Below are 15,178 nucleotides of genomic sequence, written 5' to 3'. Positions count from 1 at the left end.
ACATGGCGGCATTTGGATAGCTCCATGAATTGTGGTCTTTCGATTGGCCAGTCAGTCAGTCATGGAGCAACAGATCTTCATCAGGGAGTGGAGAAGAAGCTGAAGATCCTCGTTGGAGCTATGGCGGATGGACTCTGCACCTGGAGTCATCATCAAATTGCCGAACAGAACCGAGCACAGCTTTCCCTTACAATTATTCTCTCACCAGTGTCGAAGAAAGCAAATTTCATGGCTACAACAGTTTGGGCGACAGTTGGAGAAATGATCTTGTTAAAAGAAACTGAGCACAGATAAACACATCAAGTGAGAAGAGTACCCCCAGTTGTCCATTCCGTTCATACTTCGAATAGCGATTTTAAAATAATCAAATTCCCAAAAATGTTGCAACATCGCCTCATCGCATGTGATTTTTGAAAATTATGTTGAAAAGAGATGAGAAGCTCGATACATGCATCCTTCGCCGTCCCCTCCCATTACGCCCATGTGGTCGAGTTGGAAAAACAAAGGCCTCGCTAGCAGACCCAAAGCATGCAGATACTGACTTTAGACCTGTGATTGGGCTTCCAGGTAGTCTTGGTCGCTGGCATCCAGGACATCGTACTCTTCATCAGTCAGGAACCCGGTCTCGGTGTTGGCGTCATCCAAGGTTAAACTCTCCACGTCCTCAAGAACATCTTGCTCGGATGGATTGGACACGGAAGGGGCAGTCAAAGGAGCTTCAACCATTGCCTGGTGGGTGCTCGCGACCGGTGACTCCTTGTCCAGGGTAGGGAAGATCATTTGACTTCCCGTGCGTTCGGTGTCATCGACCGGAGCCGCCTCTGCCTGTTGCTCGGGTGCGCGAGGGGCCTCTTCTTCTGGTTCCAGCTTGGTGGGCGCGGCCATGCAGTCGCGTACCTGAATATCGCACCAGAGTCTATGACCGAAGGGTATGCCGTTGGCAAGCTTCAAGCGCCAATACGAGATGGCAGTACCGACCCGGCTCGGGGCCTTCAGAGTCACAGTGAAATCGGCGCTTTGGCCAGGCTCCAAGGGTTCGAGGAGCTGGTTGCTCTCCATAGCGGCGGAGACTGCATCAAGGCTCATGGGGCGATTGATATCGACATTGAACATGGAATCACCGCCCACGAAGCGCACACTACTTCCAGCGGGCCATGCAAGTGGTCCAGGGTTGTAGAGTGTCCATGTCTGCTGGAATACCTTGTTCGGTGGCATGACGGTGCCGTCATGGACGGTGTCACGTATAAAGAAAGCTTGATAGCTGGAAGCCGGATCGGTAGTTGGCATCTCATACACCTTGGATTGCGCCTTTTCGGCCGCTGCTGGAGATGGCTCCACGATTTCCTTTTGCTTCACAGTTGCTTCTTCCTCGCGGCGTGGCGCCTCTGAAGACTTCTCAGCTTCGGCTGGAATATTGGCTTGTGCGGAGGTAGATCTCTTGACTTGGTCACCTGCAATAATGACAGGCCCACCGAGCCCGTTCTCAGTCACGGAATTGCTAATAGTAACGCCGCGCACCGGTGTCTTGAGCATCAGCAATGGGTGGGTGCGATTATGGGGGTTGGTTGGTAGGGCTTCGCATTTGGCGCAGAAATCAGTATCATGGCACACAGAGCACTTGTACCGGACTCCAGTGATGTAGCGGGGGAACGGCTTGTCTTTGCACAATGGTCCGTCGCAGTAGATGCCATAGTGAACTTCATGGTGCTGTAGTGGCTCGGAGATGGCCTCATAGAGGGGAGCGAAGCGATGGCCTGGGTGGGTTTGCGCGGCGTTGCCAACACACTCCGAGCAGTAGTCCCAGTCGGGGCAGGTCAGACATTTGTGGCGAACGCCGACGATACGCTGACAATATCTATTAGCCTCCGAGCAAACCTCAATTCAACAGCGGATTAATCATACCTTTTCACAACCGTCACAGATCGCTGCATGCTGGTGATGGCGGCCAGGGCTGCAACGGGACTGCACAAGGCTCTTCAGGCAGAAGTCTCGGTCATGAAGGAGCGAGAAGCGATGAGCCGGATGATGGCCGTGTGCGTCTTTCAGAAGGCAGGTCATGCAAAGATCATAGTCTTCGCAGTCAGTGCATGTGACCATCTTGGTCTCGTCGAAATCTGCCAAGAGTGAGCAACAACGGAAACCTCATGTGACAACAGGCAACTCACCCTTGAGACAAGCGTTGCAGATCCGCTCCGCAGGTTGAAGTGGGTACTTTTCAGCTGTAGCTGGAGTAGGCTCTGGGACCTTCTCGGGAGCGAGCTCAGGCAGAGTTTCAGACCCCGTGTTGGACTCTCTCGGTTCCTCAACCTTACGAGGGGCAACTCGTTCAGTAGTGCTGTTAGTGACAATGCCATCTTCGACAATACGCTTGATCAACCAGTGATCTTCAGACTGACACGAGACCCCCGAGTTTACACACTGAGAGCAGAGATCGAAATCACCGTCTTCACAGATGCTGCAATGGTAGTGTTCATTGGGAATAGAACGTCCGCAGTTGTTGCAGTCAATACAGAATACACCAGTTGGGGACCTGTGCGAGACGATGGGCACATCGACGTTATCTGTGTTTAGGACAAAGTCTCTATAGCCAGGCTGAGCGGGTGCCGTGTTGTCCTTTGTCCACTGAACAGATTGGGGACCAACTGAAGCGGGTTTCTCGAGGGCACCTAGAAGGTCAGGCACCGATTCAGAAGTGCCAGAGGGTACTACTTCGGCACCCATCACAGGTGGGGGAGAACTCAGGACAGTCTCCAGGTAGCTGTATCTTGCTGGGCCCTGTTCCTCCGGAGCATTCTCGGCAAGAGAGGGCTGCGAAACAGGCTCGTTCACTTCATTGACCAATGTCGCTTTGATACGCAGCTTCAATTTAGCTTTAGCAGCACGGTAGAGTTGCTTGTAGACTGCGAGGTTCTCGCTCTCTAAGCGGACATAGCAACCGGCGCTGTCAGAGTAGCGTTCAAAGATGACGTTGCTATCGGGTGGGACGCCAATGAGTTGACGGAGCTAGATCACGCGAGCTCGTTAGCATCATACAAAAACAAAAATAGGATAGCAATTCTGTTCAGCGTATTCTCAAGATATAATCAAGTAAATTAATGGAACAGAATTCATGGCTAAACAGGATGGGAGCTTGCCAGCGGTGGTCGGGAAGGACTCCAGGGTGCTTGATGGGGAGTGGTTCAAGCTCCGACCGGAGCTAGCTAGGGTGGAGACCATCTACATACCTTCTGAGGAAGAACCCGAGCACCCAGTTCTCTCAGAGGAACCTTGAAGCGTCGAGTGCTGTCGTTGTAGAGCACTTTGATTGTGATTAGGGTTCCAGGTCCGACTGGACTAGCCGGGGGAATTGGGGTAGCCATGGTGTAGACTGAGGATGAAGGTGACGAAGGTGAACTAGAGATAAGGCACTAGTCACCTACGTAAGAGATGATGAGCAGGAAGCGAAGAAAGAAGGTTGTGAGAAGCAAGATGATGAAAGAAAAGGTTGAGAGATCGATGAGGATGATAAAAAGTACAATGGATGAAGTCAGATATGATGTACTCAATAGATAGAGGTAGAGGGAAGAGAGGAAAGAGGAGAGAGTGAGAGGGAGCTGGGTAATAAAGTGAGGTAAAGGTAAGGTATGGCAGAAGGCTGCCTGGGGCTACGTAACAACCTAAGAGGTCGACTAGAGTCTAGAGATGCGGAGGAGGAAAGGTCATCTGCTGCTCCCGTCTCCATTCGGCTTTCCGGGGGAAGGCTTGACAATAATAGTTCAATGAGAATGAGGCGGTGAAGCTCACATCGTTATCCTTATCATCATTGGTACCATCCGTACGACCTTGGGTACTCCGCATACTTGCAGGAAACACCATTAGATCCCATTGGTATTATCCATCATCGTCATCATTACTGTATACTTAGAGAGGCATGAAAGGCACTTGGCTACCTACTCCCCCGTGGGTCTACTGTTTGAACTGATTCTTTGTCTTCTAAGGATAATGTGTGATGCTCATTTGAAGATATGGACGTGCTCCTGTACTATGTACATAGGTACGACACCCTCCCATCTCGCCAATTCTTCAGATTAGTCATAACTCATCCAAAGAAGGCACCGGATCCTTTCTACAGCCAAAGAGGACAAGAAGAAGCTGATCACACGGGTTGTTTTCCTTCATATTTGAATTTGTAGGCCCACGCCACAACTTAAACACCATTCCTAAATGCTAGAGCGCAGCGAACGGCGGAACAAAGCACGGACAACAATGCAGGTAAAAGACAAGAGTAGAAATATCGAAAGACCCATGCAGGTCAAAAGTGTGGATCGAAACAGGTAATAATTTGAATTTTTCCAGGGTTCGCCTTTCGAGGAATATGGAGAAAAGGAAAATGTCAACATTTCACGAAGAAAGGATGGAACAGCACCGGGAAGGGGGAAATCAATGCCACATCGCTTTCCAGATAGTAGCAGGAAAAAAATGCGTACAGAACATGAGAGCTTCCGGCCAACAAAAGTTGGCACCGCAATGATGAGAAGACAGTCGCTAAGGATGCAAAGGGTGGCTTATCTAATAACAATCCATATGAAAGCTCAAGGAAACGGCATCATGGACAGTTCCATCAGACAGGAAGCATGAAGACGGGACAGTAAAGCGAAACGAGGAGATGGAAAAACGGTTGACAATGGACGAGACTCCTATAGTCGACATCATAAGTTTTGGGAATAATCGATTGCGTGGCATCACAGTGAGACTAAGGCGCAGGACGAGAAATGTGTGGAAGGGGAAATGTAAAACAAAAACAAGAGAGGATAAGGAAGACGACAAGGCAAGAATATTTTAAGGTATCGAAATGTGAACGAAAGAAAAACATAGAAAATGCCTCTTTTGCCTTCTTTTTTTTTTATTATTATTGCGGAGCGTAGTATACACCACCCTGCGGCTGAGGATAATAGAAGGTTGTGCCTGGAGGAGTCATCATTCCACCCATGCCGATAACGCCACCAGGCCCCGGTGCAGAGGGCGTGGCATAGGATGCATTAGGCCACATCTGCGTGGCGTCATAGAAATAGACTGTGCCACCTGCCTCGTGGGCCACTGTGCCTGGTTGCGAAGGCTGCTCTGCGGATGAGGCGTGGGCTCCTGGAACCACATATGGAGCTTGCTGTCCCGCTGGGGGATAGGGCACGAGGGATGCTGCCGGCATGCCGGCTGCGTTGTAGGGCGGAAATTCTGTTCCAGACACTGGATAGTATACTGTACCGGGGGGATAAGCGGCAGGATAAAATGGCTGGGCTTGTTGGAAGCCATATGGCTGGAAAGGTTGAGCATGGATTGCTCGCTCGGGTATGTGCGATGAAGGCGTCCCAGCTGCATGGGCAGATTGAGCATCAGTACCATAGCCAGGGCCATTGATAGGCATAGGAACCTGGTGTTGGAATGGTTGTTCCTGCTGTGGCTGGGGGCCATTGAAGGAGAATCTTGCAGGAGTCTCTATATCGGCGACAGAAACCGCTTTCTGAGGACGGGGCTGATGCATTGGGATGGGAGCCGGACGGCTCTCGCGGTACGAGGGCTGGGGCTGAGGTTGAGGCATAGGTTGTGGCAGTGACGCGGTAACAACGGCTCCGGGACCAGCAGCAGCGGCTGCCGGTGGCACGCCGCCTAATGGCCTGGAAGGTGGAGGCAGACGGACGATTGGCTTCCCATTTTCGGTCGTAACCACCGTATGTCTTGACAATACAGACGCAGCCGGCGAGGGGTATCCATCATGAGAGGCTGGCTTTCCCATCGACGATCTCCGGCTAGCGGTGACGCTTGGGGTGTAGACGGAGCCTGCATAAATACTCGGACGGCGTCCGCCATAGAATCCACCCCGGCCCCTGCCACGGTAACCCTGCTGATTTGGCCTCAGCGCTCGTGGAATAAAGATGAACGAGCGCTCTGTCGAGGGGAATATGTATCTCGGAGACTGTCCAGGGAACGATATGCGAACGGGCTTGTCTCGACGTAACGGGGGACGATGTTGAGGGAGACGAGTGTGTTGCTTTTTTGGAACGGCAGGGAAAGGTATGGGCCGAGCCATGCCCTGCAGAAACACTACAACAGGCACATTGCCGATCAGGGTGGTGCTCGAGAAAGACCTGTTCGGGGGCGTAGAACGAGGAGCCGTAGGGACGGGTTTTGGGGCAAAGTTCGACGTGGATTCTGGTACAGCAGAGGGCTTGTTGACGGGTTCATCTCCTGCGACCATCTGGTGCAGATCATGCGTCCACTGCCCTTCACTAGCATCAGGTTTGGAGTGCCTTGCGGGTGGAACGATGGTTAGTTATCGGGAGCACATGACAAAAGGGTCGGGGAACGCTTACCTGCGAACATTCCCATCCACGATGAGGCCATAAGGTCTCGATTTTGATTTGTTGAACGGCCTGTGGCCATTCGGGCCAGACTCGGTGGAACGCTTATCGTGAAGGAAAAAGCGGCCTCGAGTGGGCACGAAGGCCGGATTCTCATCCCGCTCCTTTGCATACCTTTCGTGTTCGCGGCGTTTTCGCTCCGCAAAAGTCCCTCTCTTCGCTTCTGTAGGAGGTGCAGATGGTGTCCTTCCTGTCAGTGAACCAGACTCTCCCTTCATATCATCAAAGTGGATTTCCGCCACTTCATTCGTCTGATCAGACAGGGTCAATCCATTCATCATTGCCTCCGTATCTGACACAGCGGTAGCTGTGTGTCGCTTTCCAGGAGATGAGGAATGGCGTCGTCCAGACCGCTGGTTGATTTCAGGCACGAGACCGTTGACCTGAGGTCCGTTGGTTCTGTCCAAGTGCGGGGACGAAGAAGCCTCCCCGTCGCTCTCGTCGCTTCCCTCGCCATCAGCATCATCATCATCATCATCACCGGGATGACTGATGACCGAGCCCTCGCTTAACGAATCATCTTCCAACTCCCCCTCTAGGGAACCTTCATCCTCGCCTTCCTCATCTCTTCTTCTCCTCCGCCGACTAGCACCGATGTTGCGACGACGTGAGGCCATTTTTGGTTGGCGTAGGCGATGGAAAGAAGGGATATGATTGAACACCGGATGCGATGTTTCTTCGTGTCACCGTAAATTTTGGGAGGAGGATTGAGGTAAGGATGAAGGATGCACCGACCAGGAACGAAGAGCGGCGAGACAATCGGATTGCAAGGACCGGGGGGCGGGAATGATCAACAGAAGCGGCAAAAACTCGAACACGTGTACGGAGAGAGGGAAGTGAACGTAGAAAGGTCGATGGGCGGATGAGAAGAAGATGCACCTCGATAACGAGGGCGAGGAGTGTGGGACGGTTGGGCAGTCGAGGGAAATGCAACGAGACAAACACTATCAAAGTTGATCGCTTTTAGCATGAGCCATGACATCTCTCTTCGATGTCAGTTATCCAAATCTGGTTAGTGCCCCCAAAACCACCTCAGCGAATCTAGAATTATTACTAGCATAAATAAATCCGACACATAGATAGCCTTCGACGGTTAGACTGGTTAGGCTTAGGCATAAGAATAGCTAATCACATTAAATATAGCGATCAAATATGTCAGCATTATTGTCCATAGTTGGCGAAGAAATTCTATTTACAACATCAGGGTTGAATGTTTGCATGAGGAGGAGTTAACTAATAATGTAAAGCTAATGGATGGGATTCTAGCTCAAAAGTGGTCATAGCTTGTTTATTCCTATCTTCCAGTTTCATGTTAGGTGCAAAGTACATACGCTCATGCTAACAGCAGTACAGCTGTCGAGTATAGGGCAGTACATTATTCTGCTCACAATCATCCCAATCAATATTTACTGCAATAATGACAGTTCTTAAATGACTCGCAAAGAAAAAGTGGTTGAACGTCAATCACTTGACTGAAAAGCTTCAGTATAGCATATGAATGATGGGAAGGAGCCATTCTGCTCCGTTTCTATATTGGAAAGCCTCAATCAAAAGTGATTTTCTTTCCTTGGGGTTCGACAATAGCGCCGCTAAGCTTCTGCACGGTTTCTTTGGCGTATCTTGAGTATTCAGGCTTGTTGTTTCTCTTGGGCTTCTCAGGATGTGACCGTTGCGGCCTGTCTCCAGTGGACTCCAGCTCAAGAGGCCCATCTTCCACTTCAGTAATGACCGATTCGTCTTTCTTCTTGCCTTCCCCATCTTTACCAAACCGCTTCTTGTACCGTGTTGTCGCATCCTCCGCGAACTCCATGCGCATTCGTCGACCAAGAAGCTGGTTCACCCAAACCCTCCTCTGTCTGTGTTTCTTCGACTTCCTGCGCTTTCCAGACTCTTCTTCTCCGGAGCCCTCATCGTCTTCCTCGTCTTCATCAACCATAACAAAGCCCTTCACCGCTGCTTCGGCGGCAGCAAGATCCTCGAACTCCACCCAAGCATAGCCCTTGCATTTTCCACTATCCTGAAATGTTGCCACATGTACATGTGCGACGGTACCGCATTGTCCAAAATGTTCCTCGACGACCTCTTTTGTAGCATCGAAGCCGAGATTGCCAACGAATATCCGTTTCGAAGGAGGTTTCGTAGCTGTTGCCGCGGAATCGTCTTCTGACTTTTTTGGTCTGCCGTCAAAACTCTTCGCATCCTTGATCAACACACGGCGCCCAGCTAGCAGCTGCTCGCTCAATCCTACTGCCTCCTTCACAGCCTTCTCGTTGGCAAGATCGATGTAAGCGAAACCCTTGTTCTGAGCCTTTCCAAATTTTTCTTGGCCCTTGGGCAGATGTATACGGGTGATTGTGGTATCCGCAAATGTGCAATTGCTTGTGAGAAACTTGCGCAGATCATCTTTGGTCACCGAAAAGGCCAGGTTTCCAATCCAGATGCCGTGGTCTGAACGTTTTTTGGGGGCCTCATCTTCTTGCTTTGTGCTGGGCACAGCGGCCTCTTGCTTCGTTGTAGGATCAGCCGTAGGCTCGGCAACCTTCTTTTTGGCTTTGCGCAGAGCCTTTTTCGACGGAGGCTCAGGCGCGGACACATCGATTTCAATTTCAGGAACGTCTGTGAGCTTTCGCTTTTTTTGACTACCTTCACCGAGGCCAGCCATGTTGGATAGAAATCAGGTTCGTCAATGACTCGAAAATCGTCGTAAAAAAGTGGCCCGCTTCAATTAATAGAATAATGAGGTCGTAAAATAGCAATTCACAATAGAAGCTTGTTTTGACTGGCCAAGTCAATCAAGCGCATTCAGCTATTGTCTTCGGTATGAATGGAGAGGATTGAAACTTTTTACGGCGGGCAAAAACACCCGCTGACGCAACAATCTTTCCACTGCGGACGTCGGACTTGGCGACAGGTGACCAGCCATTAACACCATCGCTCGCCTTCAGAGCTCTCTTTGACACTCACCATTTCATCACCAATCATCAATCTCTTATCCGTGTCACTCCCTTGAATACGCGTCTCCGCATCCATCTTGAATCGACATGTCACAGGAAAACGAGGATTCCCGCTCCGTGGCCGAGAGCCTGCCCGACGAATCGACCAGTGCCCCTGCGAAACAGTCATATCGTTCTTTCAAGTAGGTCGTTCAGTGCGCAGCTTTAGCATGAGATATGAGAACTAATGTGGCTACCCCCTGGTCCTACAGAAAGAAGTATGCCAAACTCAAAGTCAAATTCGAGCTTGGGATGAAGGAGAGCGAGTCTCTGATCCGCGAAGAGTTGCGCATCGAAGATCTCTCAAAGAGAATTCAGGAGCAGAACGAGTAAGCGAATATCTGCGGATGTATAGAAAGACACAGGATCGTTGGAGACTGACTCTCCTGCCACAGCCAACTTCTAGAGGTTCTCCTTGAATTCAATGAAAGTTTGCACGTCCCAGCGGATCAGCGATTTGATCTCAGTGCGCCGGGAGACTCATCCTTCCTGCCGACGCCTGAACGATCGCCGATGTACGTCGACACCGCGACGGCAAAATCCATCTTGAAAGATGCGAAAGCACAGATGGCTGCTGGCAGCATGACACTCGAAGCATATCGCACTCTGGAAGACGATATCAAACGAGGCAACGCATTTGCACCGCGCATGCATTACACTGCCCTCCAAAAGGTGCCTCATACGGCGGTGCCGCCCCTAAGACAGGATTCTTCTACAGATATCAGCCTGGAGGAGAAGCTTGGATATCTTACTCCGCAGCACGAGACCGAGTATTACTTGAGCATGGATGCAAAGCTCGGTGACGAAGCAGCTGCCCTCGAGCTTAGTCGCATTCCCGAAAAGCCATCTTTCGCTGAACGGGAAAGGGAATTGGCGTTGCGAAACCCGGTCTCCGTCTACAACTGGCTCCGGCGCAATCAACCGCATATTTTCCTGCAGGACCATGAGAACGCCTCCGAGAAGTCAGGCTCTCGACCAACTAATGCGCGGGCGTCCAAAAGAGTAACCCAGCCACGCAAAGAGGAGGAGGTTTACGACGAGGACGGCGTCCTAATGGATACCGGTCCCACTCCTGGTAGCACCAAAGGCAAGCGCAAGCGCGATGACGATACGGGCTATAGACCCAAAGGTGGCAGCAGCCGTCCCAGCAAGAAAAAGAAGGACGACACGAACTCAAATGCCAAGCGCACGTCGAAAAGGTCCTCAGGTGTGGGTGCCTGAAGACCTCTTTGTCTGCTCTAAGCATTGATCTCCCTCTATGTACTATTATATTTCTCGTTTCTCCTTCCGACGTCCCGACCTATCCGGGGTGACACCGTAGGAGAAGCTGCCTACTGAGGACTGCCAGTACTGCCCTTTATTTCTTATGTTGATCCCGGTTTGACCGGCATGGCTATCTCTCGCTAAGTGTGTCGTATTTTGACAAGCTTGAGAAACGTGCATTATCATTCAGTACTCCTTTACTTCTTTTCATTGCTGTCTTATCATTCTCTTTCATTTTTTTCCTCATAATGTTGACTGGCGAGGGCATGATATGAACCATAAATGGAAAGGCCTAATTAGATTCATGAATAACTACAATAAAAAATCCACTAGGGCAACTGAACAGATCTCTATTTTCCTCTTCACGTTATATCAAAGTATGCCAAATTGATATGGATTTCTCAATTACTTCATACTCTGTACTGCGTACATAGATTCTATTTTCACGTGCTCTTTGCATCAAGTTTGTCCTGTTTGCTCTTGGACAATTCGATTGCGGAATCTTCTGCTCTTGAAAGTCGAACACAACTTTCCAGGTCAACTTCAGCTCGATAATCCTTTCTATATTTATCGGCCAAGATTACCTTTGGTAATAATTTCGCTTCGAAATGGCCATCACTATTCTGCCTCCCGTTGTGGAGGATGTCAATTCTCCCCATCCAGATTCAGACTTCGATTCAATGTCGATAGACTCAGACGGAGGAGTTGATTTGACTTCAAGAGGAGGCTCTCGACCAAGCAAACGGTCCCGCTTAGTGGAAGGGACAAAGATTGGCGCAGGAATTGTGACACCAGGTGAAGTGGTGACGGATGATCCACAATGGATGAGGTTGGTCTTACCCTCGTTTGGGCTCCGATATTCTGCGCATTTCAGATTGCTTTCACAGGAGGTTCAGGATTGTTACTGAACAATTCGCAGAGGTCACGGTACCTACTCAAATCCGCTCTCGACTTCTATCATTGCCACTGTTGCTGGTACTGTACAGAAAACCAACAAACTGCTCTCCGTTCAGCCGCTGCGGGCTCGGTATATCCCAGAAATCGGTGATCTGGTTGTTGGACGCATTGTGGAGGTTCAGTCACGACGATGGAAGGTCGATATCGCCGCTCCTCTCCTAGCACAACTACCCCTCTCCGCCATCAACCTGCCTGGCGGTATCCTCCGTCGACGGACAAGCGCGGATGAACTGCAGATTCGAACCTTCTTCAGCGAAGGGGATTTGGTGGTTGCAGAAGTTCAGAGCGTGCATTCTGACGGCTCAGCCTCATTGCACACGCGATCGCTGAAATACGGCAAGCTTAGAAATGGCGTGTTCCTCGCTGTTACGGGAACCGGTGGTAGCGGAGCATCGAGTTCGACAGTGAAGGGAGGCCCTGGAGCGGGAACTGCCTCTGCAGGGGCGATGGGCACCTCAGGCACGGGTGGTGTGGTTCGCGCCCGGAGACAACAGTGGACGGTCAACACGGCGAACGGAGGCGGCGAGGTGAACATTATACTCGGGGTGAATGGTTACATCTGGATCGCGAAGCACGCCGACGGCGCGGCCGCAGCTTCCTCTACGACGGAGAATGTATCCATTACCCGCCTGGAGGAGATGGTATCGAGCTCTATCTATTCCAGCCAGAACGATGAGATTCCACCGCAGACACGGCGCGAGATTGCACGCCTGGCGCAATGTATTCGCGTGCTGGTTCAAGGCGGAGTACGTGTGGATGAGGAAACTGTCATGAGAGCATACGATGCTAGCTTACAGGTCGATCTTGAAGTTGGTGATGATGAGGATGAGGACGAGCGGAGAAGAGAAGGAAGGGAGTATCTCGAGGGTGTCAAAGCTTCAGGGATCCTAGCTTTGGCCATGCAAGCACGATGACGAGAATAATAGTGCTTTCCAGGAGCCCAGGAGGCATACATGATAGATACCCTTTCATGAATATATCGGCATATTACGATTCCCTACTCGCAACCTAGTGTGGGAGAGGTCACATTATAGTCTTAGTAATCAAGGAACACAATCGACTACTGAATACCCATAGACAGCGACAAGCTGCAGGATACTTGCATACCAACCTGGCCTGAAATGATCACCACTCGATGCCTATTTACTACTCTTTATACGGTAGAGCTGTAACCATTTAAAGAACGTCTTTTAGTCAAGCTCCGTCATTTGATAAGCGACCCCGCATCACGTGGCGATAAGGCCCTCAGCAATTGGCAAAAGAAAACGGAAAAAGAAAAAAGAAAAGAAAGAGACTTGCAGAGTACAGAAACTCTGCAGTAGTGGTTGAGGTTGAGGAGATAAAAGAAGAATCAGGTTTCATTATTGGTGGAATCTCAAGTAGTTCCGTTCATGTGAAAGAATATCGAGGGGTAATGAGACTATCCGGGGAACGAACCTGGCTGACAGGGCTCAAGCATGGGCTGGCTGTTACGTATTATTGTTCTTCCCGCCCTCTTCATAAAAAGAGAGGGTTTGCCGTTGACGTCTTCTTTTGTCTTTCATCCTTTTCCATCGTAGGCATCAACTGAGCCTTCAAACAGACGCTTCTCAGCCCTTATTCTGCCCTAGGGTTCTTTTTCAGTCTTATCATGTCCATCGTCTTTGTGAAAACATTCTTTCTGCCGACACTCTCCATACCCTAGTATTGAGATATCCACGTCTCCACTGAACATTGTGAACCTTATCCGTAACAATACTTGATTATCGATCTCATCATCTATCTATACTTATCTCTCTTCTATCTCGTCTTCTACGAATCTCTTACCATGCCTGACCTACGCCGTCAGATCTTTGAGAGCGGCAAGACCATGTCCCGCAAGGCCGCTTCTCGCGAAGGCTCTCGCCGCCCCTCTCGCGCAGCCTCTGCTCAAAGTTCGAAACAGTCGTCTCGTAACGCGAGCAGGCATCCATCCGATGAAGAGGATGAAGGTAATCTTAGCGACGACACTGCATATAGGTGAGCTTCTTTCCCTCCTTTTCCTCCCCCGTAATTTTATTTTATTTTATTTTATTTTTTTTTTGAGGGTCCTCGAGGCGCGGGATGACGTAATTGTGGTTCATGATAGTCGAAGTATAACTAACCATGTTTGCATTTTCACAGCCTCGGTTCCCTGGATGACGTGGGTGACATTCCAGATGCTGATACAAACGCCAACTGGCCCGAAGAGCTTGAGGATGTCGTTGAAGATATCCTGGATCGCAAACGGAGCAGCGTCCTGGCCCGAGAAGAGGCCTATGCTGCTTTTTGCCGTCTCGCCAAATCTCATTACATCGAAGATCGTATCCGCACTCGTGTCATTGACCTCGTGAGCGCTTTTGCCAAGAGTATCAAATTTGAAAGCAGCGTGCGAGAGACAACCCTGGCGCTCCGCGCATTGAGTCTTCTTACCATCACCGCCTTTGACAATACCATCTACGAAAATGTAGAGCCGCTGCTGACCCGCACGATCCGCGATTCGACTTCTCCTGTGATCAAAGCTGCCGCAATCCATTGCCTGGGGGTATGCACCAGCTTTGGTGGTGCTGGCGAAGACAGCATTATCGACCAGATGACCTTCTTCCTGGACATTGCTGCCTCCGATGGCCATTCAATCGATGCGGCTGACGATGCGGCCGCTGTCACGGCCGCTCTGCAGGAATGGGGCTACCTCGCGACAGAAATCGAGGACTTGGAGGCCGAAAGCGAAGAGGCGGTCCAGATTTTCATGGATCAGCTTAATAGCAATGATCCGGCCCGGCAGATTGCCGCTGGCGAGAATATCGCCCTGCTGTACGAAAAGAGCTACACACCGCAAGAGGACGACGACGACGAAGACGAGGAAGTCGAATCCGAGGAGGAGGAGTTTATGGGTGCCGGGGACCGAGACGGGCCAAAGCTCGTTAAACGCTACAATGCGTACCATAACACCCACGAGTTGGAACAGCAACTCCAGTCCTTGGCCACCGTGCACAACAAGCACATCAGCAAGCGAGATAAGAAGAACCTGCACAGCAATTTCGCCTCCATATTGACGACAGTGGAGAATCCCCGACGCGGCCCCATGTACAACAAAGCGATCGACCAAGATTCGAATCGACAGTACGGGAGCAAAGTCCGCGTGAAGATCGGAAGGGAAGGGGTCATGAGCATTGACCGTTGGTGGAAGTGGATTCGACTGAACTCTCTCCGACGAGTTCTCCAGGGAGGATTCGCGGTACACTACTTTGAGGGCAACCGCGCCGTCCTGGACAGTCTGCCGTTGATGGTGCGTGCACCGCCATCCGATCGTACGAGCGCCAGAAAATCAACAAAGCCCCGAAATAATCACCGATGGGCTGTTCATGATCAGTCAGACGAGGACTGATTTACGTGAATATCCCGGTCGACGAATTTGTCCGGAAATGTGAGATTGCCGCAATATATCCGAATAGCAGCTCTGGAATTTCAGCTGTACATACGCTCAAGCGAATGATGTGACACCGACAATGATCTGATACCGACGACTAGAAACGAAATGGACACGATATGTTTTTTGCAGCTTCATGAAAC

General features: G+C 50.5%; 6 protein-coding genes across 6 annotated transcripts, besides 4 other annotated features; 3 read left to right on the top strand and 3 right to left on the bottom strand.

Annotated features, from left to right (window-relative positions):
• Positions 1–543: 543 nt before the first annotated feature.
• NFIA_071410 (ZZ type zinc finger domain protein) lies at positions 544–3,359 on the bottom strand (the record flags this gene model as incomplete). Its single annotated transcript, XM_001263866.1, has 4 exons — positions 544–1,845; positions 1,903–2,114; positions 2,166–3,003; positions 3,225–3,359. The coding sequence occupies 4 exons, from the start codon at positions 3,357–3,359 to the stop codon at positions 544–546; spliced, it is 2,487 nt and encodes an 828-aa protein (XP_001263867.1).
• Positions 3,360–4,888: 1,529 nt separating this feature from the next.
• NFIA_071400 (uncharacterized protein) lies at positions 4,889–7,012 on the bottom strand (the record flags this gene model as incomplete). Its single annotated transcript, XM_001263865.1, has 2 exons — positions 4,889–6,263; positions 6,348–7,012. The coding sequence occupies 2 exons, from the start codon at positions 7,010–7,012 to the stop codon at positions 4,889–4,891; spliced, it is 2,040 nt and encodes a 679-aa protein (XP_001263866.1).
• Positions 6,850–6,875: a microsatellite.
• A 926-nt stretch (positions 7,013–7,938) lies between the features above and the next one.
• On the bottom strand, positions 7,939–9,057 carry NFIA_071390 (putative RNA binding protein Rnp24; the record flags this gene model as incomplete). Its single annotated transcript, XM_001263864.1, has 1 exon — positions 7,939–9,057. One exon carries the CDS (start codon positions 9,055–9,057, stop codon positions 7,939–7,941), a length of 1,119 nt encoding a protein of 372 aa, XP_001263865.1.
• Positions 9,058–9,436: 379 nt separating this feature from the next.
• On the top strand, positions 9,437–10,609 carry NFIA_071380 (uncharacterized protein; the record flags this gene model as incomplete). The annotated part of the gene is made up of 3 exons (XM_001263863.1): positions 9,437–9,531; positions 9,601–9,717; positions 9,784–10,609. The coding sequence occupies 3 exons, from the start codon at positions 9,437–9,439 to the stop codon at positions 10,607–10,609; spliced, it is 1,038 nt and encodes a 345-aa protein (XP_001263864.1).
• A 650-nt stretch (positions 10,610–11,259) lies between these two features.
• NFIA_071370 (exosome non-catalytic core subunit RRP4) lies at positions 11,260–12,522 on the top strand (the record flags this gene model as incomplete). Its single annotated transcript, XM_001263862.1, has 2 exons — positions 11,260–11,480; positions 11,571–12,522. 2 exons carry the CDS (start codon positions 11,260–11,262, stop codon positions 12,520–12,522), a joined length of 1,173 nt encoding a protein of 390 aa, XP_001263863.1.
• An 893-nt stretch (positions 12,523–13,415) lies between these two features.
• On the top strand, positions 13,416–14,993 carry NFIA_071360 (IFRD domain-containing protein; the record flags this gene model as incomplete). Its single annotated transcript, XM_001263861.1, has 2 exons — positions 13,416–13,606; positions 13,751–14,993. 2 exons carry the CDS (start codon positions 13,416–13,418, stop codon positions 14,991–14,993), a joined length of 1,434 nt encoding a protein of 477 aa, XP_001263862.1.
• Positions 13,640–13,669: a microsatellite.
• Positions 13,641–13,669: a microsatellite.
• A 104-nt stretch (positions 14,994–15,097) lies between the features above and the next one.
• Positions 15,098–15,130: a microsatellite.
• Between the last annotated feature and the right edge of the window lie 48 nt (positions 15,131–15,178).

Source organism: Aspergillus fischeri, genomic scaffold (genome assembly GCF_000149645.3).
Source record: "Aspergillus fischeri NRRL 181 1099437636252 genomic scaffold, whole genome shotgun sequence".
Taxonomy (NCBI): Eukaryota; Fungi; Ascomycota; class Eurotiomycetes; order Eurotiales; family Aspergillaceae; genus Aspergillus; species Aspergillus fischeri.
This window is presented reverse-complemented; position numbering and strand designations above follow the sequence as displayed.